This window comes from Pelodiscus sinensis, chromosome 14, assembly GCF_049634645.1.
Source record: "Pelodiscus sinensis isolate JC-2024 chromosome 14, ASM4963464v1, whole genome shotgun sequence".
In the NCBI taxonomy this organism is placed as follows: Eukaryota; Metazoa; Chordata; order Testudines; family Trionychidae; genus Pelodiscus; species Pelodiscus sinensis.
Window position 1 is genome coordinate 21,297,671 of NC_134724.1, and position 25,716 is coordinate 21,323,386.

The following is a 25,716-nucleotide window of genomic DNA, read 5'->3' on the forward strand; positions in this document are numbered from 1 at the left end:
CTCAGAATGGTAATTAAAATGTCTAATTAAAACTTCAAAGGAAACATTTTCTTCATTTAAGTTGTGATTTTATTTCTAAACTATGTTCAGTTTACAACAAAATAGTGGTATGCTTTTGAAAATTGTACCTACTACATATATTTTGTGTCAGCACAAATATTTATTCATTTTCTGTGGTGTTAAACATTAATGTCAAAATGTAACAATACAAATAGCTGTTCTATGGATTATTGTTTTAGTGTAGCAGGTGTGTAAATAGAGATATCTATGTGTCTCAGCACATTATCAAGCAGACTTTTCTGTGTTGGTCTATTTTTGAAAAATATTTGGGGCTAAATTAATCCTTTTGGGCAAGCCTACTGAATTCAGTGGAGTTACACCCAGGATCAATTTATCCTTTCCTATTTCTAAAATTAAATATTCAGAGTAGAACAACTTCTCTAACTTGATGACAGGTTTCAGAAGTACTCATGTTGCTCTGTTTCAGCAAAACAACAAGGAGTCCAGTAGCACTGTAGGGTATGTCTACATTATTTTGAAATAACAAGGCGAGCATCCACACAGCAAGCCTGTTATTTCAAAATCATTTTGAGATAACGGGCTTGTTATTTCAAAATAACAACTCCTGCTTGTGATGAGGAATAACGCTTATTTTGAAATTGCTATTTCGAAATAGTGTTAGTGTGGATGCTCAGCTGCTGTTATTTTTAAATAATTGGCCTCCAGAGGCTTTTCACAGCTGCACTTGTGGCCTATCTGGCCACACCCCTGAGAACACCACTGCTCCCATTCTCCTGTAGACTTTAAAGCTGCAGGCAGAAGGGAAAGGGCTTGTGACACAACATGAACCCTGCTAGCTCTGTGCCACACAGCAGCCTGCCTTAGAGCCATGACTGACCCCAGCACTCCCTCTGACTCCTCATGGTTTCCAGCACACCTGCAGCCACCTCTGAAGCCCCTGACCAGGGGTGAAAGAGGGAACCAGTCTGGACTGATGCAGAGATTCTTGATCTCATCGAGGTCTGGGGCAAGGAGACAAACCTCTAGGATCTCCGCACCAGAAGGCACAATGCTGACGTGTATGGCCAGATGGCCATCAGCCTGTCCCTGAAGAGGCACAGCTGCACCCTGGACCAGGTGTGGATGAAAATTAAGGAAATGTGGAAATCGTACGTAAAGACCAGGGAGCAAAGTTTCCACTCTGGGGCGCACTACAGACCTGCTACTTTTATGAGCAGCTGGATGCCATCCTGGAAGAAGGGTCAGTCACCTCCCAGCTCCTCATTGGCTCTGTCCAGGACATGCCTGTTGTCAGCCTCCATGAGGGTGGGGTTGTGAAGGAGGATGACAGCTATGATGATGAGGAGGAGGAGGACAAGGCCGGCCTGGACAACATGCCTGCCAGCTCGGAGGTCACCATAAGCCTGCAGCCGGTCTCTCCCCTAGGATATCTCCCAGGGCTAAGACGAACCTGAAGAAGGCAGTTCCGGTGAGTTCCATCACTTTCCTTATACACATGCGGGGGCAGGTGAGGGATGGCGAAGGGCTGTGCACTCCTTGCTCAGCCTTCTCTGCTTGGGAATCTGAGAATCACACAGCAGCTTGTGCACATAGTACACATGGAGTGCTAGTCCAGAGCACTCAGCTCCATGATGCTCTTACACAGGAACCCATCACTCCTCACAAGGTTCCTGCACAGGCCTGTCTTCCTCTGGACTCCATGGCGGGACACCTTCCCACGACAAGCCACCACTAAGGAGACTGGGGTCTTGGGAACACACAGCAGTGCTGCACACAGCACAGGCTTATGCCTGCACTCTTGGGCAAGCACAGGGATGTGGTGGACACCATTGCCCTGCAGGGGAATCTGCTGGGGGGTGGAAGAGGAAGGGACCCCAGTAGCACTCTCTGGAAAGTGGCATCTGCCACTTACACACCTCCTCCAACACCCTCCCCCCTCTCTTCCAGTGGGCAAGGATAAAAGTTCTCTCTCTGCAGGATGCCGCCACTGCCCCACCCCCCTTCCTGCCCACACGCTCCTGGCCTGGATGGCACCTTCCCATACCTGCTTGTTCCTGGGACGTGGGGGTAGTGAAGCTCCCCTGGACATCCATGGCCCTGCAGGAAAGTGCCTGCTGTCTAGGCAACAAATGGCCTTGCTGAAAGCATGTCACCATCATCTAAACTGAGACCTTTGGTGTCAGCTCAGAGATTAGATCTAGGCTTCATGCAATGTCTCCTGGAATGACTGCCCTTGTCACTTTTCTTCACAGCTGGACCAGCTGTGAGTGTTGTGTGTCTACCACCTCCAGCATCATCTTCCTGACCCCCCAAGAGCCACAGGCGGAGGTAACCCTGCAAGGACCTGGTGTGGGAACATCTTGACTGCCTTTGTTCCTTCAACCAGAACTTCAAGGAGGAACGCCAGAAGTACTGGGCTTCTCGGAAGCTGAGGAGGATGATCTGGGAGCATGAGGCCATGTTCTCCTCAATTACCATTGTGATGGAGCACATGGTTGCAGTTGTGTAGAGGTCCACCAGCCACCTCCCCACACATTCACCCCCAACTCTCTGCCCAAGTCTCTGTCCCCACACCCCCAACTCCCAGCATTCATCCCTGCCCCCTCAACTCCCTGCCCAAGTCCCTATACCTGCCTTTGTCCCCACCCCTCTAGTTTCCCTTCCTAGCCCCGCCACGGGCTGCTGGGGCTAATGAACATATGGCGGTGGGACCTCCCCAACAGCCAAAGCCTTATGAGATAACCGAGGCAGGTGCCAGTCCCATCCCCATCTCTGAGCTCCTTTTCCCCCCTCTTCCTCCCTCCATCCTCCCAGGTTCTTTCCCCAGTTCCCCCCCGCCCCCTGTTGTATATTCCCCACATAAAAATATCAGAGGTGTTTTTCCAAACAAAAATGTTTTATTATTTGGTCTTTGGGGAGGGGGCAGGAAGGTGGGAAAGGAGGGCAGAGGAAGGGAGAAGTTGAGGAGGAAAGGCACACAGAAGCAATGCAGAGGCCCCTTGTGGGGAGGCCCAAGTAAAAGTCTCACAGGTGGCCTTGGCTGAAACTCTCCCTCAATATCTCACAGGTGAGCACAGCCCCTTGATGGTCTCGCTGAATGGCAGCAGTGCCCAGCTGCTCAAAAGCCTCAGCCAGCCACTCAGCCTCTGTCCCCCACCCTGACAGGAAAGTTTCCCCCTTGTTCTCACAAAGGTTGTGGAGCACACAGCAGGCCACCACACGTGGGGAATGTTCCAGTTGCCGAGGTCCAGGCAGGTAAGGAGGCTCAAGAACCTCTCCTGCAAGCGGCCAAAGGCACCCTCCATGATGATGTGGCACCTGCTGAGCCTGTTGTTGAAGATCTCCTTTGTGGGTTCCAGGCATCCTGTGTAGGGCTTCATAAGCCAGGGGAGCAAGGGGTAGGCTGCATTGCCCAGGATGCAGATGGGCATGTGCACCTTCCTGACCCTGATGGTGTGGTTGGGGGGGAAACTGCCAGCATGCATCCTGTGGAAGAGGCTCGAGTTCCTGAATATGTGAGCTTGCCAGAGGATGTGGTGAAAACTAGGACTTTAACAAGGTTCAAAAAAGAACTAGATAGATTCATGGAAGTTAGGTCCATCAATGGCTATTAGCTAAGATGGGTAAGAATGGTGTCCCTAGCCTCTCTCTGGAAAAAGGTGGCAGAGGAAGGATCACATAAGGATTACCTGTTGTGTTCCTCCCTCTGGGGTATCTGGCATTGGCTACTGTTGACAGACAGGATACTAGGCTAAATGGACCATTGGTCTGACCCAGTATGGTCATTCTTATATTCTTTGTGCGCCTTTCCTAACCACCCAACATAAATCTCTTTGAACAGGCCCTTGCAGTCCACGAGGGCCTGCAGCACAATGGAAAAGTGCCCCTTCCTATTTATATCATTGGAGGCTCGGCAGTTGGGGGTTAGAATGGGGATGTGGATGAGGTCACATAGCGGCAAAGCCAAAGATGATGGGGTCCACATTGCACAGCATGATGAACCTCTGCAGTAGGATGGTATTGATGGCCATCACCACCTATCAGATCAAAACACAGGGTTGCAAGACACCTTGGGAGGCCACTGAGTCCAATCCTCATGAAAAGCAGGACTACGGAGTTTGAATTCCGCAGCCCCTTATTCTGGAGTAATGGGCTTGGTAGTGTGGATGTATCACTTACAAAATCAGCTTTGGGGGCTAATTTCAGACTAAGGTACCAGTGTAGACCATGCCATGAAGTGAGTTTTACCCAGGAAAATTGATATCCTAATAAATCTGTTAGTCTCCAAGGTGTCACAGAACGACACATTTATTCCAATGCTTAATGTTCCTGACAGTTATGAAGTTTATCCTACAGTCCAACCTATAACTCCTCTGCTGCAATTTAAGCCCGTTGCTTCTTCCTTATCAGTTTTGAAGAACAAATAAAGGAGGAAGAGAATTAAAAAACAAAAACAAAAAATGGACTGAAAGAGGCAAAAGCTCAAAACAGATTCCCTTTGTGCCTTAAGAGAGTAAAATACAGCAATCTTGACCATTGTGGAGAATTTAAAAAACAGCTTAAATAAAGAGAAAGAAATGGGAAAGAATGAAGGTTAAAAAAAGGGAAATGGTAGAAGGAAAGAATGATAGGAACTACCCTTAAAATTTAAAGGTTTTACTAACATTTAGCTGAGTCAGAATACTCAGCTCTTAACTACGGCATCAGCTACGTTCTTCTAAATTCCACTCTGTAGTCACTATGATATAAACATCCGATTTGTATTTTGACTTTCCTCCCAGACATTGCTAGTTTTGGTATAAGGGTATGTCTATACTACAGCACTAATTCAAACTAACTTAATTCGAACTAAGCTAATTCGAACTAGTGCATCTAGACCTAAAAACTAATTCGAATTAGCGTTTTCCTAATTCGAAATAGCATGTCCACACTGAGTGGACCCTGAACCGAAGTTAAGACTGGCCGGAAGCAGTGCCAGCAGGGCATCAGGTTAGGACTTAGAGCGAGGAGCTGCTGTCTCAGGCTAGCCGAGGGCTGTGCTTAAAGGGACCCGACCCCCACCCCGGACAGACAGTTCTTAGGGTTCCCCGCTTGCTTGTCTACCTTGATGAGGGACAGCAAGCAGTCCTGTCTCGGCACATCACAGCACTCGGCCATCAGCCTGGCTGCACTTGCCGCAGGCTGCCATCCAGGGGGGTCAATTGGCGGGCTGTCAGGATCCAGGAGACCCTGCAGGAGAGCTTCCACCCTGAGGAGCATGCAGAGCCACCCCAGTCCTCCCCATTGGGGGCTCGTGCCCCATTCCCCTCTCACCTCCTTCCACTTACCCCTCCCTAGCCCCCCTTCTTGATGTAAAAAATAAAGGACACGTGTGTTCAAAAATACAAACTCTCTTTATTTAACAAAACTTGGGGTGGGGGTGGGGGATTAACCTCTGGGGAGACTGGGAAAAGGAGGTGGGAGAGGGGAAGAGAGACGGTGGGAGAGGAGAGGGGGCAACCTGGGAGGAGGGAGCTGGAAGGGGGAAGCCAAGGGAAGAAGGAGGAGGGGAAATATAAAATTATGGTACGCCCACATCTTCAGTACTGTGTACAGATGTGATCTCCTCACCCCCAAAAAGATATTTTGGCCTTGAAAAGGGTTCCGAAAAGGGCAACTAAAATGATCAGGGGTTTGGAACAGGTCCCATATGAGGAGAGGCTAAAGTGACTGGGGCTTTTCAGTTTGGAAAAGAGGAGACTGAGGGGGGATATGATAGAGGTATATAAAATCATGAGTGATGTAGAGAGGGTGCATAAAGAAAAGTTCTTCATTAGTTCCCATAATAGAAGGACTAGAGGACACCAAATGAAATGAATGGGTAGCAGGCTTCAAACTAATACAAGGAAGTTCTTCTTCACAAACCAAATAGTCAGCTTGTGGAACTCCTTGCCACAGGAGTCTCTGAAGGCTAGAACTTATAAAAGAGTTTAAAGAGAAGTGAGATAAAGTCATGGAGGTTGGGTCCCTAGGGTGATATTAGCCAGGGGGTAGGAATGGTGTCCCTGGCCTCTGTTTGTGGAAGGCTGGAGATGGATGGCACGAGACAAATGGCTTGGTCATTGTCTTCGGTCCATCCCCTCCGGGGTAGCTGGTGTCGGCCACTGTTGACAGACAGGCTACTGGGCTAGATGGACCTTTGGTCTGACCCAATACGGCTGTTCTTATGTTTTTTTGTTCTACGCTCAGGGCTCAGGATCGGGGGTCTCACTGGACCACCTTGATTTTCATGCAAACCTGCTCCTGGGTTTGCATGTGGCCTTTGGTGGCCAGGCTGGCAGCTATCCTGCCCTAGACGGCCACTTTCCTGTGCCTAGTGCGGAGGTCGTGGACGTTGGAGGCCTCCCCCCAAACCTGGATGAGGTCCCCGATCTCCGCACTAGACCAGGCGGGCGCCCGCCTCTTGTGGCCCCGGGCAGGCTCCTGGGAGTCGCCAGCCTGGTCCCGGGAAGAGGCGGAGGGCTGAGTGGCAGCGAGTGGTTGGCTAGTGCCGTGCCAGGTGCAGGGTCTGCTGGCTGGGTGCTGGCAGGCTTGCACCTGGCACGGGCACCGTAGCCAGACCGTGCCCCTTTAAGGCCTCCGGAGCCAGAAGGGGGGCAGAAGAGTTTCCCTGGTTGTGCCCAGAGTGGCCACCAGGGCAAGCTGGGAAGGGCTAGCCTCCCATTAGTTCAAATTAAGTGGCTACACAGCCCTTAATTCAAACTACTTAATTCGAACTAGGCGTTAGTCCTCGTAGAATGCGGTTTACCTAGTTCGAATTAAGCGCTCTGCTAGTTCGAATTAAGTTCAAACTAGTGGTTTGCATGTGTAGCCCCTATGAACTAACGACTGTTAGTTCGAATTAACTTTGTAGTCTAGACATACTCTAAGTTATTCAGTCCTTTAGATCACAGTCACTTCTATTTGGTTTCTCTTTGCTACCACACATTAAAAATTGATTACACACTTATTTGCCAGTTTTTGTATAGGTCTTTGTCTTTTATGTTACTTTTTTATTTTTGCTTTTAAGCTTCATCATTGGTCTCTGTTGGCTTCATTTATTACCAACTACTTTGCTTCAGTTTTCACCAAGAAAACCGATGATGACAGGATGCCTAACATAGTGAATGCTAGTGGAAATGGCTAAAGTTGGGTACCTCTTGGCTATTAGGCTCACTGCTCTGTGACAGGGACCCTGGCAGCTCCAGGAATCCCACCTGGAGCTCAGGCTGCTATGCTCCCTACTTGAGTCAAGGCTACAATTTTGTTATGGAGGTCACAGAATCCGTGACTTCCAAAGTCCTGGGATATGGGAGATCAGACTCAAGTCCCTGCTTTGTCTGATTCAGAGCAGAGATTTTCATCCCACATCGCTCCAGTTCAGGTACAGTAGGGATTTGAACCCATTTACAAAGTGTCTGCCTCTTTCTCTCTCCCAAAACCCCAAATCAAACCAAAATAAATTCATGCTGAAAGTTTAAATAAGCACATCTCCACTAAACTCTTTGACTTTGATGAAAAGCGTATTTTGTTAAAATGCAATTTCTGACCAGCTTTAACAGTCTGCTCAGACTTGAGCTTAAGAAGTTTTAATTTTCTCATCCATGATTTTATTTTAGGCCTATTTCCACTGACATTAATAATTGTTAAAAGAGCAGCAGTCATAGCAGAGTCTTACTGTCTCTGCTATGCTTTGCACTAGCAAAGCATTGTATCTCCGCTACAACATAAGTGCTCTTTATATGCTCCTTGCCAGAGAAGCAGTGTTAGGTGCCCCAAGGAACATGGGCTATACTTGGAACTAATTTACTTTCTGAACAATCTTATGAGTATACTGTAAAATATTTGTGTCCTTTTTAATAAAAATGCAAATATTCTGTGTATGTTTGAGTGGGGAGAGATGTCTGATCTATGGTAAATAGATTTCATTGCAGTTCTGTTGAACTACCTAGAATATTTCCAATGAATAGAACTAGAAATAGGTGTGGCTCTGCAGAGAAGAAATGTTAATATTATCATTGCAACAGCACATTGACTAACAGTCCATGGTGTCCAACACAGTAGCCACTAGCCACATGTGGCTATTTGGCTGGTTGAGTGTGGCTAGTTGGCTTGAGCAATGTGGTTATTTGTCTGGTTGAACGTGGCTAGTGGCTTCAGAACTGGCTGGACACCATGGGACTAGCTGGTGTTCCATAGTTTTCTGCTACTACTATTTTTAAAAATAAATCCCCAACTATATATGGACTAAATTCTCTCTTGTTATTATTGAAGCCAGTGAGTGCCTGCACATTCCAGAGCAGAATCTTAACCAAATTATCGGTGTGCTTTTCTTCTATTTGTATTTACCAAATTATTAATATCTAATTAGTTTAAAAAAAGCAAACTTAAATTAAGTCAGTAGTAACTAATATGAACAATAATAACTAAATACCACAAGAATTAATTTGATCCTTTCACTATATTAGACATAAAATAGCAGTGCAAGGTAGTATCATTTGATAAGTGCTTTATTTTTTTTTATTCATGTAGGCTGGCAATTGGAACCCTGTGAAAAGTGATGATTTGTAAAGAGAAGAAATTATTAGGTAAGTGATCTGTTTTGTGTGTGTATAAGATATTATATTATTATAGACATGTGTAGCTGTAAGGAAAACAAATATCCCATGGATAGTTGCATTCAGGACAAGCTGCTTCCTTTTATAAAGCAATACACCGGTTAAAAGAGAGAATGTTCAAGTATATGATGAGATATAAATATCATTGTACCATGGAATCACACTGTTGGTATTATGGGTAATCTTTCCTTTCAATTACATGGAAATCCTGCCTGTTACAAATCAGTTTGACATGTTTTGTTATAATGATCCTTCATATAATGAACATTTTAAGCCTAATGGGATCTGAATTGAGAAGTTTCTGTCTTTAAACCAATTATGTTTCAGACGCTCTTCCATTGAGATCTTATTCAATTGAGAATAAAAGTGGAATGTGTAGGTAGAATTTTGTTTTACAAATGTGCGGGCTTTATTTTTATTTTATTTTCATTAATTAAATCTTCCTTTTTAAAATGTAATTGCTTACAAGTATATTTGATTAAAGATTCTTCATTATTAAACCCCCCAATAAGTCTTATCTTTAAGTGCAAATAAATTAGACAATTTTTTTCAATTAAAGGTATCTTTTTATATTAAAAATGATTATCTGAGTGTCAGAGTATAATTCGAATTATTTCTTTGTGAATGTGCAATTCCAGGGAACATGAATTATTTTAAAGGAACATGAAGTATTTTAATAATTCCAGTTACCTTTAATAAGCTTTATTAGTAAGTATTTCTGTTACAAGATAACAGTGAGCTACTGCTTTTTACAGAAGCAGTAGCTGCTCTCTGAGACAATTGCAATCTGACTGAAAGCTATGGGCCTCATTGTAGAAGATGCAGAATCAACTTCAATTCTCAAAGTCAGTAAAAAGTGCTTCGCTCCATCCAGGAGTTGCCTGAGCTCCTTGAAGAACCAGGCACACAGTGAAAATAAATAATTTGGTATAGCAGTCTTGTACTCAAGTGTAGATCTCTTAAAATTCTGCTAGCTAAACTGGTACATTCCCAAGCTTAATTCAAATGTGAACCAATCTATGATTGAGTCTATACTGTGTTGCTTTTCTGTGGTGCCTATTTTATTCTCAGGGTATTGTTCATATTATAATGATAATGGAAGTTATGCACACCTCACAGGAAGCAATTAAGTTCAAAGCATGTGAGACTCTTTGAGAAGTTTTATGAAGCTAGTTTCATGGGGAGGCATTAACCTGGGTCCTTTCTTTGGGCTAAGAGTAGGAATATTTCTGCTCCTGCAGGGGTGAGTAATCTCCTGATTTATTTAGGCTTGAGGGTTTCTGTAGCTTTTGTTTGGAATCTGAAATACTAGAATAGCTCTGATCTGACTGATTTTGTGCATGTCTCATGTGTTGGCTAAAGACAAATTTCAGGCACTATCTTTGGAGTTTGCCAATAGAGTTCCTTGATTGATCAGAACAATAATTTGTTGAATGATCTAATAACCTTCCCTCCCATTTCTCCTGGGGTTGAATGTGCTGCCTTTGCAGTATTCCTGATGATTCACACAGCTAAAAGAACTCCTGCATGGCAGTTAAAACAAGAACATGCACAGGGGTGATCACAAGCAGCCAGCAAGGATTTACTAAGAACAAATGCCAAACCAGCTTGATTTACTTCTTTGGCAGGATAATTGGTTTGGTGGATAGGGGAAATGCAATGGACATAGTATACCTGGTCTTTAGTAAGGCTTTTGACACAGTCCTACATGTCATTCTGATAAGTTAGCTGGAGGAATTTGGGCTTGGTGAGACTATCTTTAAACGGATACATAATTGGTTAAACAACAGCAAAAAATGAGTAACTGTTAATGAAATGATGTGAAATTGGAAGGAAGTCTCGGAATAGGGTTCCACAGGGGTCTGTTCTGCATCCAGTATTATTGAATGTCTTTATTAATGGTCTAGTTGTAGGAATAGAGAGCATACTGATCACATTTGCACATAAGACAAAGCAGGAGGAGTTGCAAATGCTTTGGAGAATACAGCTAAAATTCAAAAGGATCTTGATAAATTGGAGAACAGGGGGGCTATAGACAATAAAATAAAATTCAGAAAAAAAAGTCAGGTGCTACACTTAGGGAAGAAAAACCAAATGCACAAATACAGAATGGGGAATAATTAGCTTGGCAGCAGCATTTCTGAGAAGGATCTGGGAGTTGTAATTGATCACAACTTCAACATGAGTCAGCAATGCAATGCTGTTGCAAAAAAGCAAATTCACTTTTGGGTTGCATTAACAGAGGCACATCATGCATATAACGGGAGATGATAGTACCACCCTGTTCAGCACTGTATAGGCCATAGCTGGAGTATTGTATCCAGTTTTGGTCACCAATACATAGAAAGGATATAAAGAAATGGGAAAGGATCCAGAGGGCAAGTGACAAAGATGATCAAAAGGATGGACTGCAAGCCATATGAGCAAAAGCTAAAGAAATTGGGTATGTTTAGTGTGGAAAAGAGGAAATTAAGGGGGGGATATGATAGCTGTCTTCAAATGCTTGAAAAGCTGTCATAAAAGAAATGGTGGAAAGTTGTACGCTCTTGACACAGAGGGCAGGAAACAAGGCAATGGGTTCAAATTACAGCATAGCACATTCAGGCCATGTCTACACTAGGGCTTTATTTCAAAATAATTAAATTCAACTTATTAACTCCTGATTTTACAAAATTGAAATAGAAAGCCTCAAAATTAGTCTGAGGCAGGCTCCGTTAACGTGGATACTCTACCTCAAGTTAGAGACCCAGGATGCACTGGCAAATAATTGGTTTGAATTATTCTGGGGAGTAGTTATTTCAAAAAAGCGGCACTGGAGCATCCACCCTAGTGCTATTTCTAAATAATTATTTTGAAATTAGCATCATTCCCTGAGAAAAGCAGGAGTACAGATTTTGAAATAAGCAGCCCCTTATTTCAAAATAATGGGCTTGGTAGTGCAAACACTCTACCTTCTACCGGTGTGTGTGTGTTATTGCGAAATAAAGCCCTAGTGTAGAGCTAAGATTAAATCTCAGGAAAAACTTCCTAATTGCAAGAACAGTAGGACAATGGAACCTGCCATGGGAGATCGTGAGAGTTCCTTTACTGGAAATTTTTAAAAGGAGGCTGGCTAGTCACTTGTAACCTTATAGTTCTATAATTCTATTATAAATATCAAAGACATTTTTTCCTTTATCCTCCCTCACAACTTGGTTTGTAATTAAAAGTTCCTATGAATGCTAACCTTCAGTTATCCTGTTTTTTTCACTTCTTTCACTTCTATTTTCAAGCTGAACTGTTATAGCTTATATTAATTTATTAACTGTCAATAATTTTTGCTGCTCTTGGGACAATTCACACCTTCCGTTTTTCATACCTCGGCTGTGACTGTTGAGCTTATCAGTGTCGTACTGCAGGGGAAGTGGGACTTTGGTTTCAACGATAGCTGTTTCTGGAAATGTTGCAATGCTCAAAGTTTACTGAGAAGAACATAGGCTCTTAAGCCACATTAATCTGCAAACATTGGCTGCCAAGCACATGGTAGCATATCTAAGTGCTGTAATGAATGGTGATGGAGATGGGCATCAAGATATTTCAATAGGTGACTATCATTTAAGCTTATTCTTCTAAGGTCTCATTATGACAGTTGGGAATTGTTCTTTGCTGATGTTGTGGGGAACATCTGTAAGGATGTATCAGTTTGATAAAAATTATCTTTCTTGGTCTCTGTCTGACAACTATGTGACTCTGTATGACAATATGAGCTCACAGTTATCTGGTTTGCATTGCTCAAGTTTTCATTTCTTTTAAGTTTCTGTTCATGCTTTCTAGCTCTGACATGCATCTGAAAAGTGAGGAATAGAAAATGAAACTTAGTTTAGCTTTCTCACTTCTACTCTGGAGCAGATACCACCTATCCACATCAGCTGGAACTCTGAAATTAGTTTTTAACAGAAAATAAACGATTCAGTGTAACCTGTGCTTTTCCTGTTTCTTGAATGTATTGCCTAATCTTAGTGCACTTATTTTGCTGTATGGCATTTATTAATTCACAAAATGTGCTTATCATAAAAGGTAAATGAGCTAAAATGTTGCATAGAATCTCTATGGATAGTAATTTCATGCTCCAATTATAAGAATGTAGCAGTAGGGATATATTATCGACCACCTGATCAGGACTGTGATAATGACTATGAAATACTAAGGGAGATTAGAGAGGCTATAATAGTGGGGGATTTCAATTATCCCCATATTAACTGCTTACACGTCACCTCAGGGCAGGATGCAGAGATACAATTTCTTGATACCTTAAATGATTTTTTCTTGGAGCAGCTACTTCTGGAACTCACAAGGGGAGAGGCAATTCTTGATTTAGACAGGATCTGGTCCATGAGGTAAATATATCTGGATCACTTGGAAATAGTAACCATAATATAATAAAATTTAACATCCCTGTGGTGGGAAAAACACGTCAGCAGCCCAGCACTGTGGCATTTAATTTTAGAAAGGGGAACTACACGAAAATTAGGAGGTTAGTTAAACAGAAATTAAAAGGTATAGTGAGAAAAGTAAAATCCCTGTGAGCTGCATGGAAACTTTTAAAAGACACTATAATAGAGACTCAACTTAAATGTATACTCCAAATTAAAAAAACACAGAGAACCAGGAAGTGCCACCATGGCTTAAAAACCAAGTAAAGAAGCAATGAGAGATAAAAAGACATCTTGCAAAAGGTGGAAGTCAATTCCTAGTGAGGAAAATAGAAAGAAGCATAAACCTTGTCAAATTAAGTGTAAAAAATATAATAAAAAAGTCAAAAAGGAGTTTGAAGAACAGCTAGCCAAAAAGTCAAAAAGTAATAGTAAAATGTTTTTAAGTATATCAGAAGCAGGAGACCTGCTAAACAATCAGTGGGGCCCTTGGATGATCGAGATGCTAAAGGAGCACTCAAAGATGATAAAGTCATTGCGAAATAGCTAAATGAATTCTTTGCTTCAAGTTTTTTGAAGTGTCTATGTTGATTAAAGAAATGTGTTGCACTAGAAGCACTTTGTTAATGATAAACCTGTTGTAACCCGAAGTTAATTGGCTGTTGTGGGCATCCTGTGGGAAGTGAAATCATTTGAGTCAGATTAATGTGAGTAAAAAGAAGCATCTGTCCAATACGAGAAACTTTATTGTTTTTAAAAAATGTATCATACCTGCAATGATACTGGTAGTCTCCGAGCAGGCTGTTAGGGAGCAGGGCACAAATGCCAAATGGACTGAGAGTTCTATATATATGTACTCAGATTTCACCAACCAGTTATTAAGTAGAAACTCATCAGACACTATAACAGCTCTAACATGGAGATACAGACAGCTGCCTTGAGAGTACTTATCTGTCTCATCAGCCAGATGAGTCTGCCTTTGTGATAAATGGTCCCTTACACCAAGAATCATTACAATATTCAGGATATTCTCAGTCCCAAAAGACCTCAGGTCAATTGCATCTTAGATTTCACATCAAAGGCAATGCTTATAGCCAGGTCTATAATGAAATATATAAAGATGTATTAAATAGGAAAAGGAAATTAGAGAGTTATTTACAAGGTTGAAGCCGGTAAACATATATACATAAATCAGTTACAGTCTTAATTTTCAAAAGGTAATAGGAGCATCTATAATAAGCAAGCTCTATACATATACTTTAGGGCTAACCCAGCCTAAGCAACTGAAGATATATTGCATATGCCTAGAAACCAGATTTCTAACAGCATAGAGATACAGTAGAGTCCCGATAATCCGACCGTGCGGGACTGAGGGGTGGTCGGATTACCGAAAATGTCGGATAAAATGGAAACTGGTATGAAATCAGATTTATTACTTATTATTCCACAGAACAAGTAACATCATAGAGTACAGAACATTTTCTATGCAGTATGGCAAACGTTAAAGTTATTGTTTAAAAAAATTAGTGATTGAAGTTTGTTTCCCAGCTTTGTTTCTCTTCCTTGTGATGAGGTCGCGCCAGTGTTTCAATAACATAACATCACTAGCAGTTGCCTCCGCTTGTTGTTCAACGTAAGCCAATGCCGCTTCGAGAGCCTTGACCCCTTCGCTATGACTAATTCTCTCTTTTTTGTCATTGTCATTTGTATCTTCATCTTCATCATCTTCATTGTCATTGTCATCCTGATTCACCAGAGTTGTTATGTCGTGGTCAGTCAGTTCTTGTTGCTCGTCTTTCTCCATCCATTCCTGTATATCATCATCATTCACCTTCTCACACCCTGGAATTTGTTGTAACAATCATGGGAAGAGATTGAACACAATTTCTTGCACCATTTCTTGTGTGTTTTTGTCTTCCGAAAGTAACTTTCTCCATGATCTTGCCAGAGTTTGCGGTTCAATCTCTTCCCATGATTGTGCAATCCAATAAATAACATCTTTTATGTTCACTGTCCTTAGCTTATCTAGCATACCATTTCCATCGTCTATCACCTCAATGAGCGTTGTTAAAAGCTTACGATGATATTTTTTCTTTAACGCTTCAAGCACACCATAGTCCATAGGCTGACACAACGAGGTGATATTAGGAGGAAGAAAAATCACTCTAATGTCCCCACTGATCAGTTCATCCTAGGATTAGATGGTGCATTATCAATGACAAGGATTGCTTTCCTTGGTAGGTTTAGCAAATTCAAAAATTGTTCTACTGAAGGAAGAAATTCATTGAAAAACCAGCCTTGGAAAATTGCTGAATCCATCCACGCATTCCTCTGATTCTTGTACGATACTGATAGAGTAGTAGGTGCTATGTTTTTGAAAGCTCATGGGTTTTTTGCCTTTCCAATAAATGTGAGTATTAGTTTGTGGATACCAGTAGTGTTACTACAGGCTAGAATCATCACTCTTTCTTTACTTTGTTTATACCCAGGAGCTGAAGCTTCAGCCTGGGAAGCTAGAGTTTTTGAAGTCAGCATTTTAGAGTTTAAGCCTGTCTCATCACACTTACATATCTGCTCACCTGATAATCCTTCATTTTTGATGAGACAATGAAAATTTGTTTTAAATTTCAGAATCCCTTCCTGATTTGCCGATAATTTTTCGTCACATATACTGAGCTGCCTTAACCCGTATCTTTTTTTCCAGCGATCAAGCCAGCGTACACTAGCTGTGAAATCAGGTTCCCCTTCATTAAGTTCCTTTTGGAAACTCAGAGTTTTCTCTTGCAGAATCGGGCCTGTGATAGGCATGCCCTTATCACTTTTCTGTGTGAACCATAAGAACAAAGCTTCACTCACTTTTTCATATTCACATTTTTCATTGTTTTTCTGTCTTTCAGTCCTGCACTTGAGGGTTGATCAGAGCACCACTTTTCTAACTCACTTCTTTTCCTCTTCCAGTCACCAATTGTAACTCGCCCCACACTGAGTTCAGATGCAATTTTTAGCATGGACTCGCCTTTGTCTATTCTCTTTAATGCTTCAAGTTTTTGTTCAATGGAAAGAACCACTTTTTTTCTCTTTTCACATGCAATGTTATTCAAACAATTAAATTATATTACAGTAAGGCAATCAGCAATTGGAAAAATGAAACACAATCACAGCACAAACATAAATCACTGGTGCAGAGGAACAAACGAAGCTACGGCCATGGCGGTATGTGATGCATGGACGCGTAAATAGCATGTCGAATGGCTATGTCGGATAAACCAGAGGGTCGGATAAGCGAAGGTCGTATAATCCGGACTCTACTGTACCTACTTCTTGTTGTTTGGGCTCTCTAATTCCCCTTCTGCTACGTGCTCTGGGCTGCAAAGAATTAACTTGTATGACTCATCTTCATTGGGGGTAGGGCAGAACAACAAAGTCTTTTGTCCTCTTTAACATCACACAATAGCCCATCCAGTGTCACTGAATCTTTCCTAGTTGGAATGACATAACTTCTTCTGTTACAGATTAGTACTTCACACTGATTAATGTGTGTCTCCTCTCTGATCGTCACAGAGGCTTACAATACAACTGCTCAAATATTACCTTGTAGTATGGGACACTGATGTTATGCATGAGATTAATGCATTCAATAATTCACAAGCATTCAATAAAGTCTAAACATTAAGCACATTCTCATAATTCTAATACCTGTTTTAACAATATTAACATAGAGAGGAGTCAGATTGATTCCAGCTATGTATTTGTTAGTGTTCAGTTGAGACATACATTTTGGCATGAGCTGGCACTTGCTTCTGCCAGCATCACAATATCATCCTGTTACAGTGAGATGTGTAACTAGCCTAATATAATGAACTGTAACTCTTCAGATTATAGGTAGGGCTGGTAGTGCTGCCTATTGCCTGACACGTCCTATTGTAAAGCCTGTTTTCAATTGCCTCTAACTTTGCCAAACTTTAACTGTTTGGGCTGACATTTTCCATGTTTGGTGTTTGATTCAGGCCACATTTTGTTTTGAAATTTTTAGTCAAAATTGTTCAGCTCTTAACAAGGAAGTGGTTAAGAAAGAGGTAATTGTTTTTCCCATGTTAAATTCTAGTAGTCTTTTCTTTGAAATGTTTTGAAGCTGAGACTTGAAATTTAGCATGGGATGGTATTTGTGTCAGTGATGTGCCTTTTGTCATTGCTGTTAAAAATGTGTCCAAGGTTGCCTACGCTATAAGGTTTTTTTATTTTGCATGTGATTAGTAGAAACTTCTTTAATTTTAACATCTTAAATCTCTGAAGATTCCATCTCATTGCATGTGCTTGAGCCTGTGGCAGTGGTCTCCAACCTTTTTAAGCACAAGATCATTTTTTGAATTTAAGTGCAATCCAGATCTACCTCAACCCAAATACCCTTGCCCCGCCTCCGTCCCTCCCCTTCTCTGAGGCCCTGCCCCTGCTCACACCATCCTCCTTTCTTCCATCCTCTCTCCCTTTCACGAGGCGGGGTAGAGGGTTAGGGCACAGTCTCTGGTCTTGGGCTAAGGGATTTGGAATGTGAGAGGGGCTTTGAGCTGAGGCAGGGGGTTTTGGTGCAGGAGGGGGTTCAGGATACAGGCTCTGTAGGGGAGTTTAGGTCTAGGGGGCTCAGGGCTAGGGCAGGGGCTTGGGGTGTAGGAGGGGGTTTATGAATGGATCAGGAGTTCAGAGCTGGCTCCAGCTGGACACTGCTTACCTCAGGTGGCTTCTGGATGGTGGTGCAATGGGGCTAAGGCAGGCTTACCCCTGTGCTGGCCCTGCACCAATCCCAAAAGCAGTGAGCAAACTCCCTCTATCCCAAGCCCTGTTGTGCCCCCCCTCCCGTTCTGTGGAGACAGAATACAAGGTGGGAGAGGGGGCACCCTGACATCTGTGCCCCTTCTCTCCTTTTCCTGCTCTGCACACAAGTGGGAGGCTCCTGAGGATGGGGGAAGCTCTAAGGCAAAGAGCAGGAGTTGCACAACTGTGGGGGGAGGAGCAATTGAAGTAAAGGCACTTGATAGCTTCTTGGCCAAACCAGTCAGGATAACCTATCAGGGGCTCCAAGATCTACCAGTAGATCCCAAGCTACTGGTTGGTGACCACTGGTCTATGGCAATGCCATCCTACCGGAGCAACTGAGCATGCTCCATCCCCTCACAGCTTCAATCTCTGGCTGGATTAAGCATGCATAAGTTCCACAAAGTGACTGAGCATGCTCCTGCTCAGGGAAAGAGGGGTAAAGTTGGACTTTCTCTGTTATTGCTGACTCAACTGCTCCAGGCTAAGGAGGTACTTGGCATGAGAATAGAGGCCAGGGATCTTGTCTCTCCTGTACTCCCAATGCCCTCCCCACTGAGAATGGTCAGAAGAATCTCTGCCAACTAGAGCACACTCTTCTCCAGACTTGGGGTTAAACCTAAGATTCCTGTGTCTCATCATTGTTCTGCTGTCTTCAAATATCTGTGAAACCCAGGAACACAGTTTGTGTGCCTCACTGCTGACTAGTGTTGGCCCACATAGAAGATGACAGCGTATGACTACTATAGGTTATGCCATTAGATCAAGTAGCAGAGGTCTGTGTGGTGGTTCTAAAGTTTTCAACCCTCCTAATGAACCATGGGAGTGCCAGTACAGACTGAAACTCTCTAAACTGGGGCTCTGTTCTGGCAACATTTCAGACCATGGATGTTCCAGGACCAGAGAATTCCAGTGGAGAGCTAGCCCCTGGGAGCCCTGTAGGATGGTAGGGCAGTGAGAGCTCGATGGCTGGCAGTGGGGCTTCCTGGGAGGGCAGCGGGAGCCTGGTGCGCAGAGGCACCAGGGCTGCCTGGTGTGGGAGCAGGAACTGGGTGCTGCAGCAGGAGTCTGGCATGCAGAGGCAGTTGGACTGCCCAGTGTGGCAAAGGAGGCCAGCACATAGCGGCGACTGGGCTATCTAGCGCGGCAGCAGAAGCCAGGTGTGCAGAGGTGGTGGGGCTGCCTGACAGAGAAGCAGGGGCTGACAGGACAGCAGGAGCCAGCAAGGCAGGCAGCTGGCTGGGAGGCAGGCGGTCGGGTCAGGGCTGGAGGGGACCAGTGACGGGGGGCCAGAAATGACTTCTTCTGGACCAACAAAATCCCTCATCTGGGACCAGTCAGGTCCCGAGGATGCTGGACCAGGGAGGTCCAACCTGTACTACAAATTCAAATAATAAAAGTAGACATTATCAGGAACCACATCATAATTACCTAACATATAGTATCAAATCTAGTGAATATTAGTTTATTCAGCTGTTGGACTGAGGGTTCTACTATAGATGGAAAATATAATAATTACACAAACTTCCATTTCCTAGAGTTTTCAGTGGAAATACACTGGGATAAAACCATTAACTTTTTGAAATCCAGATAGTAGGTATTTTATCCTCAACTTATTCTAACAGGAGTAAAATGAGTTGCTTACATGTAAATTATTATATATGTTATCTATTATCATTTGAATAAGCTATACAGTGTGTTAGTATGTTATTATAAAATTAATCTGGTAAAATTTAGTTTATTTTAAGAATCAAATTTGACCGTGCATAGAGTACAACTTGTCATAATGTCTCCTAATGCAGCAGGAAACATGCTCAGCGTGAACTTGTTAAACCTCTTAAAATAAAATATACTCCCTAAAATCTCTCCCTACACATTTTTTCCTGCCTCCCCCTCACTCCCCGACTTCTCCCTCTCTGCTCTGCTATCCATAGCTAGTGCTCAAGGAAGTACAGGCAGTCCCCGAGTTACGTGGATCCGACATATGTCGGATCCACAGTTACGAACGGGGCTTTTCTCGCCCCGGAAGACGGGAGTGGCGGGACGCCCAGATGCGCCGCGGTCCGCCGCCCCTGTCCTCCGGGGCGAGAAAAGCTGCTCCCCGTCTCCCTGGTCTGCAGGGAGACGGGGAGCAAAGCCTTGGAGCACGCCCGCAGCGGGACAGCCCGGGCGCGCTTGAGCTGTCCCCCTGCGGGCATGCTCCGCGGCTTTGCTTCCCGTCTCCCTGGTCTGACCAGCAGACCAGGGAGATGGGGAGCAAAGCCGCGGAGCACGCCCGCAGTGGGACAGCCGCGGCGCGCCTGGGCTGTCCCGCTGCGGGCATGCTCCAAGGCTTTGCTCCCCATCTCCCTGCAGACCAGGGAGACGGGGAGCAAAGCCACAGAGCACGCCCGCAGCGGGACAGCCCAGGCGCGCTTGGGCTGTCCCGCTGTGGGCGTGCTTCGCGGCTTTGCTCCCCGTCTCCCTGGTCTGACCAGCAGACCAGGGAGATGGGGAGCAAAGCCTCGGAGCACACCAGCAGTGGGACAGCCGCGGCGCGCCTGGACTGTCCCGCTGCCTGCGTGCTCTGCGGCTTTGCTCCACGTCTCCCAGGTCAGCAGACCAGGGAGACGGAGCAAAGCCGTGGAGGACTTGGGTGGTCCCGCCACCCCCGTCTCCCTGGTCTGCTGGGGGGGGGGGTGCAGCTAGTGCCCCCGTCCAGCAGACCAGGCTTTTCTTGCCTACCCCTGGGGTAGAGCAGCTGGGGGCTGCCGGGTTGGTCCCGCAGCGCCGCTCCGGACCAACCCAGCAGCACCCCAGTTGCTCTGCCCCAGGCGTCCTGATTCAGCCGCTGCTGGTCAGTTTCAGCAGCGGCTGAATCAGGACGCCTGAGGCAGAGCAGCTGGGGTGCTGCTGGGTTGCTCCAGTAGCGCCGAGGAGCAGCGCTACTGGAGCAACCCAGCAGCACCCCAGCTGCTCTGCCCCAGGCGTCCCCAAGTCAGCTGCTGCTGAAACTGACCAGGGGCTGACTACAGGAAGCCCGAGGCAGAGTTGCTCTGCCCCGGGCTTCCTGGAATCAGCTGCTGATCAGTTTCAGCAGGAGCTGACTTGGGGACGCCTGGGTTTCTTAAGTTGAATCCGTATGTAAGTCAGAACTGGCGTGCAGATTCAGCCGCGGTTGAAACTGATCAGTTTCAGCAGCAGCTGACGCCAGTTCCGACTTACATACAGATTCAACTTAAGAACAAACCTACAGTCCCTATCTTGTACGTAACCCGGGGACTACCTGTATTGCATTGGTGATGTTCCTAGGTTAGTTAGACATAACCCTTTCTGGTGTGTGTTTTTAATATTACTTTCTGCCCCTTGCAGTCAGATAATCAGGAAGTCACTTGATGGTTGCCTCCTGTGCTGGGAGAGGGGCTTCCTGTGTTCCTGTTCTGGGAGCTCTTCTAAGGAAGAGCCATAGTTTAGCCCATAATCTCAACCGTCCATTTTGTCTTTTTAGTCAAGTATGAGAATACCAGTGTGGCATATTAAATTAAGTACATTCTTTTGCACGACTGCAGAATGCACTGTCACTTTCTCAGTGAGAAGTGAATCGGATTTTGTGAGATTAAAATTAGTTGGTTGCACATTTTGATATCATAGAATCATAGAATAGTAGGACTGGAAGGGACCTCAAGAGGTCATCGAGTCCAGCCCCCCGCCCTCAAGGCAGGACCAAGCTCCGTCTACACCATCCCTGACAGATGTCTATCTAACCTGTTCTTAAATATCTCCAGAGAGGGAAATTCCACCACCTCCCTTGGCAATCTATTCCAATATTTGACCACCCTGACAGTTAGGAATTTTTTCCTAATGTCCAATCTAAACCTCCCCTGCTGCACTTTAAGCCCATTACTCCTTGTCCTGTCCTCAGAAACCAAGAGGAACAAATTTTCTCCTTCCTCCTTGTGACACCCTTTTAGATATTTGAAAACCGCTATCATGTCCCCCCTTAATCTTCTTTTTTCCAAACTAAACAAGCCCAGATATGTAGTACTGCAGGCCTGGAACAAATCTGGAGGTTTAAATTTGAAACAGGAATTCCTGGAAACAGAAAACAAACAAACAAACAAACAAACAAACAAACAAACAAACAAACAAAAAAACCTCTCTCTAATAATGAATTATCTGAAGTATCTGAAAATTAGCTTTAAAAAAATTGAACTATATTGGGATTTAATTTTATTTTTTCTGTATTGGTGATTCTAAATGTCATTGAAGTGTTACTTATGTACTGGTCTCTTACACATTTGTTCTTAGCGCTATTTGATTTCCTAAGCTATTTTTTTTCTTTTTTCAGAGGAGGAGCGAAGGGTGAAAGCCAATGATCCTGAACATAATGAAAAATTTCAGTATGCTGTGAGTATAATTCATATTCAGTATCAAACTTTGCACAGTATATTCCCATGCAAGTGCATTGATAGTTTTCACTAATGTTGGGGAAATCCCCAAAGCTTTTATGTTTTTTGATTCAGAGAAGTACTAAGGTCTTATTTGAACTTCCTGGGTCTACACAGTTGAGCTGGAAATCTTTGACAGAGGAGGTTAAAAACCCAACCTGACTCTTTCATTTAATTAGATTCAAGGAAGTAGTTTCTTTGTCTGTTACTGGCAGTTCGAATACTTGTTGTTTTATAATACAAGCCATGTCAGTATCACCTGAGGAAGAGCTGATCTACTTACGTTGTGCACATGGATTTCATCTAAAAACATGAGCCTATTATAAGTAACATCTCATGGAACCCCGTGGACTCTTGTGAAAAGTGAAACATTAACCCTGTCACTCAGCACTGATTGGCTTCTGTGCACTGCCATCCACTGGGGCATTCAGAGTGCACAGGAGTGTTTTGACTTTTATAGGTGGTAGAGTGCTTAATATCCTCAAAAAAGAATGTGTTCTTTGTATGCATATATATATGTTATAACTCTCAGACTCCTCCTCCTCTACGCATATGCAGTGAATTATTTCCCATCTGCCCTACAGACTGTAGCTTTCTCAGTTCAGTGTTTCCAAAAGAATATATTGATGATAAATACAAATCACTGTAGCAACCTCTTTTGATGTAGCGTGTCAACTACTACACAGCTAATGGATTTTTTTAGATCATCATGATTAAATTGGTTAATTTATTTGTCCTTTTTTCCCTAATGGATCATTGATCACAATTTTTAGCCCATTTTCTCCTAATTGTGCTTTAAAGTAGTATATTGTATAATCTGTACAATATATTATAATATGATATAGTTCCTTTTTTCAAAGTCCATGTTCACAGATGTTAAAAGTATTTTTCATTCTGAACATAACTGATGTGAAAATGATTAAAATAATGCTTTCAAGAATTGTAAAAATTCAGGTTGGGTGGCTTAGTTCTGATTTCATGAAGGAAAGTTGTGGTTTCCTTTGTGCTTTTAAAACGTAAGTTTATTTTTAAGAGTATGTCTACACTACAGCGTTATTTCAAAATATCTTATTTTGAAATAGTTATTTCAAAATAGCTTATTTCGAAATAATGCGTCTAGACACAAAATGCATTTCGAAATAGCATTTTGCTATTTCAAAATAGCGTATCCACACTGATAGGATGCTGAATTGCATTCAAGGCCGGCCGGAACTGGTTCTGGCAGGGCATCAGGCCAGGAGTTACCTTGTGTGGCTGCTGCTTGAGGCTATCTGAGACCTGTGCTTAAAGGGACCTGCCCCAGACAGCCAGTTCTAAGGTTTCCCTGCTTGCTTTCCTACCTCGCTGAGGGACAACAAAGCATTTTTTTCTCTGCGTGCTCTGGTTGCCCTCACTCAGGACACCACAGCACTCTGCAGCATGGAGCCGGAGCCACCCCTGGGCACTCTGGTGCTTCTCTTGGACGTGTTGCTGCAAGCCTGGCAGCATGTTCTGCAGGCAGTAACAGTCTCCCTGGTATGCCCCACTGGGGACTTGTGCCTCATTCCTCCCTCACATCCTTCCACTTACCCCTCCCTAACCCCCCTTCCTGCTGTACAATAAAAGACACGTGTTCATTACAACAAAGCCTCTTTATTGAACAAAACTGGGGGGAGAGGGGCAATGAAACTGAGGTGAGACTGGGGAAAGAAGGTGGGAGAGGGGAGGGGAGAACCTGGGAGGAGGGAGCTGGCAGGGGGAGGCAAGGGGAGTAAGGGGGAGGAGAAGCTCAGGGCTCCAGGGTTGGGGGTGTTGCAGGCCCAACTGTCTCCCAGCACTGTGGGTATGGGGGCCTCGGCATCGCTGGGGGTGTGCTGAGGGTGGGAAGGAAGAAGTGGGAGGAGGAAAAGGAGTGGGAGAAGGAGCGGTAGCTGGGGAGGCAGTGGGGGCTGGAGCAGCAGGAGGCAGCAAGCTCTACCCAGGGCCGATGACCACCTGGGGGGCACTGACCATCCTGCCCCCCAGGATGTGGTCCACAGCATCAAAATAGGGGCAGGAGTCTGGGTCTGGGTCTGCCCCTGGTTGGGAGCTGCCCACTGTGGCCCTGGCATATGCTTGCCGCAGCTCCGTTATTTTCATGTGAACCAGCTCCTGGGTTTGCATGTGGTCTTTGGTGGCCAGGCTGGCAGCCATCCGCCTGTAGATTGTTGCATTCCTCCATTTAGTGCGAAAATCATGGATGTTGGAGGCATCCTCCCAAACCTGAATTAGGTCCCTGATCTCCACACTGGACCAGGCAGGCGCCCGCCTTTTCCAGCCCCTGGCAGGCTTCTGGGGAGCAGTGTAGGGCTGGCTGGCACTGGCTGCCTGACTCATGCTGGGGCCACTGGGTCAGGTGCAGGGACTGCTGGCTCTGGGCTGGCAGGCTTGGAGCTGGCACAGGCACTGTGGCCAGACTGTACCCCTTTAAGGGCTCCAGGGAAGGGGGAAGAGAGAGGAGTTTTCTTGGTTGTGCCCAGAGTGGCCACCAGAGCATCCTGGGAAGGGTTGGAGGCCCCCTATTTCAAAATAAGCATCTACACAGAGATTATTTTGAAATAGCAATTTTGAAATTGACGCTATTCCTCATGGAATGAGGTTTACCAATTTCGAAATAAGCCCTTCACTATTTTGATTTAATTTCAAATAGTGGTTTGGCTGTGTAGATGCTGGTAAAGTTATTTCGAAATAATGGCTGTTATTTAGAAATAACTTTGCTGTGTAGACATACCCTGACTTACCAATGTGACATGTGACTTTCCTTTCATTGTTATGTTTGCAATTTATAGTGGATTGTTGACTGACTTAATTTAAAAAATAATGAAAAGGAGGATGACATTTCTGAATTAGTCATGGAAAGTGACAATAATTTGTATTTAATATAAGTTTTGCATTATTAGCTGTTTGCTTGGTTTTGAGAAATCACTATAGTGATTGTGTCAGAGATTCAATCCACAATATAAATAATTAACAGTTATTTCTTCCAAGCACTTGAACTCTAAATACCCTCAAGCACTCAGACAAGCATTAGCCAGTGTATAGGGTTAAATTCTTTTTGTGTGTGGCAACTCTAGTTATTTGGCAAGCTAGGAAAAACCCTGAAATGTTAGAAATCTATGTTGGTCTTACTTTTGTCTTTTCTCGGTAGCTTAACTTGCAGCCCTTTTTCAAATGAACAGTAGTTTGCAAGCATATATATGAAATCTATAAATTATTATAAACTGTTGGGGGCTTTTTAGTCAGTCCCACTATTTTTTTTTAATTATTGTGAATATTTTAGATTTAGAAAAGAATAAGAATAAGAATAACTTAAACAAAGAACTGTGATTATTATATATTTTAAAAAGGGCTTTATGTATTACAAAAATTATTTTAGGATCACTGATCAGCCAG

The 25,716-nt window shown here is 44.0% G+C and overlaps 1 protein-coding gene across 1 annotated transcript in view; it reads left to right on the plus strand.

Annotated features, from left to right (window-relative positions):
* Window positions 1–12,061: 12,061 nt before the first annotated feature.
* ATP8B4 (ATPase phospholipid transporting 8B4 (putative)) overlaps window positions 12,062–25,716 on the plus strand; it is a 177,257-nt gene continuing 163,602 nt past the window's right edge. The window contains exons 1-2 of the mRNA XM_014579493.3: window positions 12,062–12,240; window positions 22,206–22,264. Coding sequence (XP_014434979.3) covers window positions 12,177–12,240; window positions 22,206–22,264 — 123 coding nt within the window. The 5' untranslated portion in view covers window positions 12,062–12,176. The remainder of the gene's footprint in view (window positions 12,241–22,205; window positions 22,265–25,716) is intronic.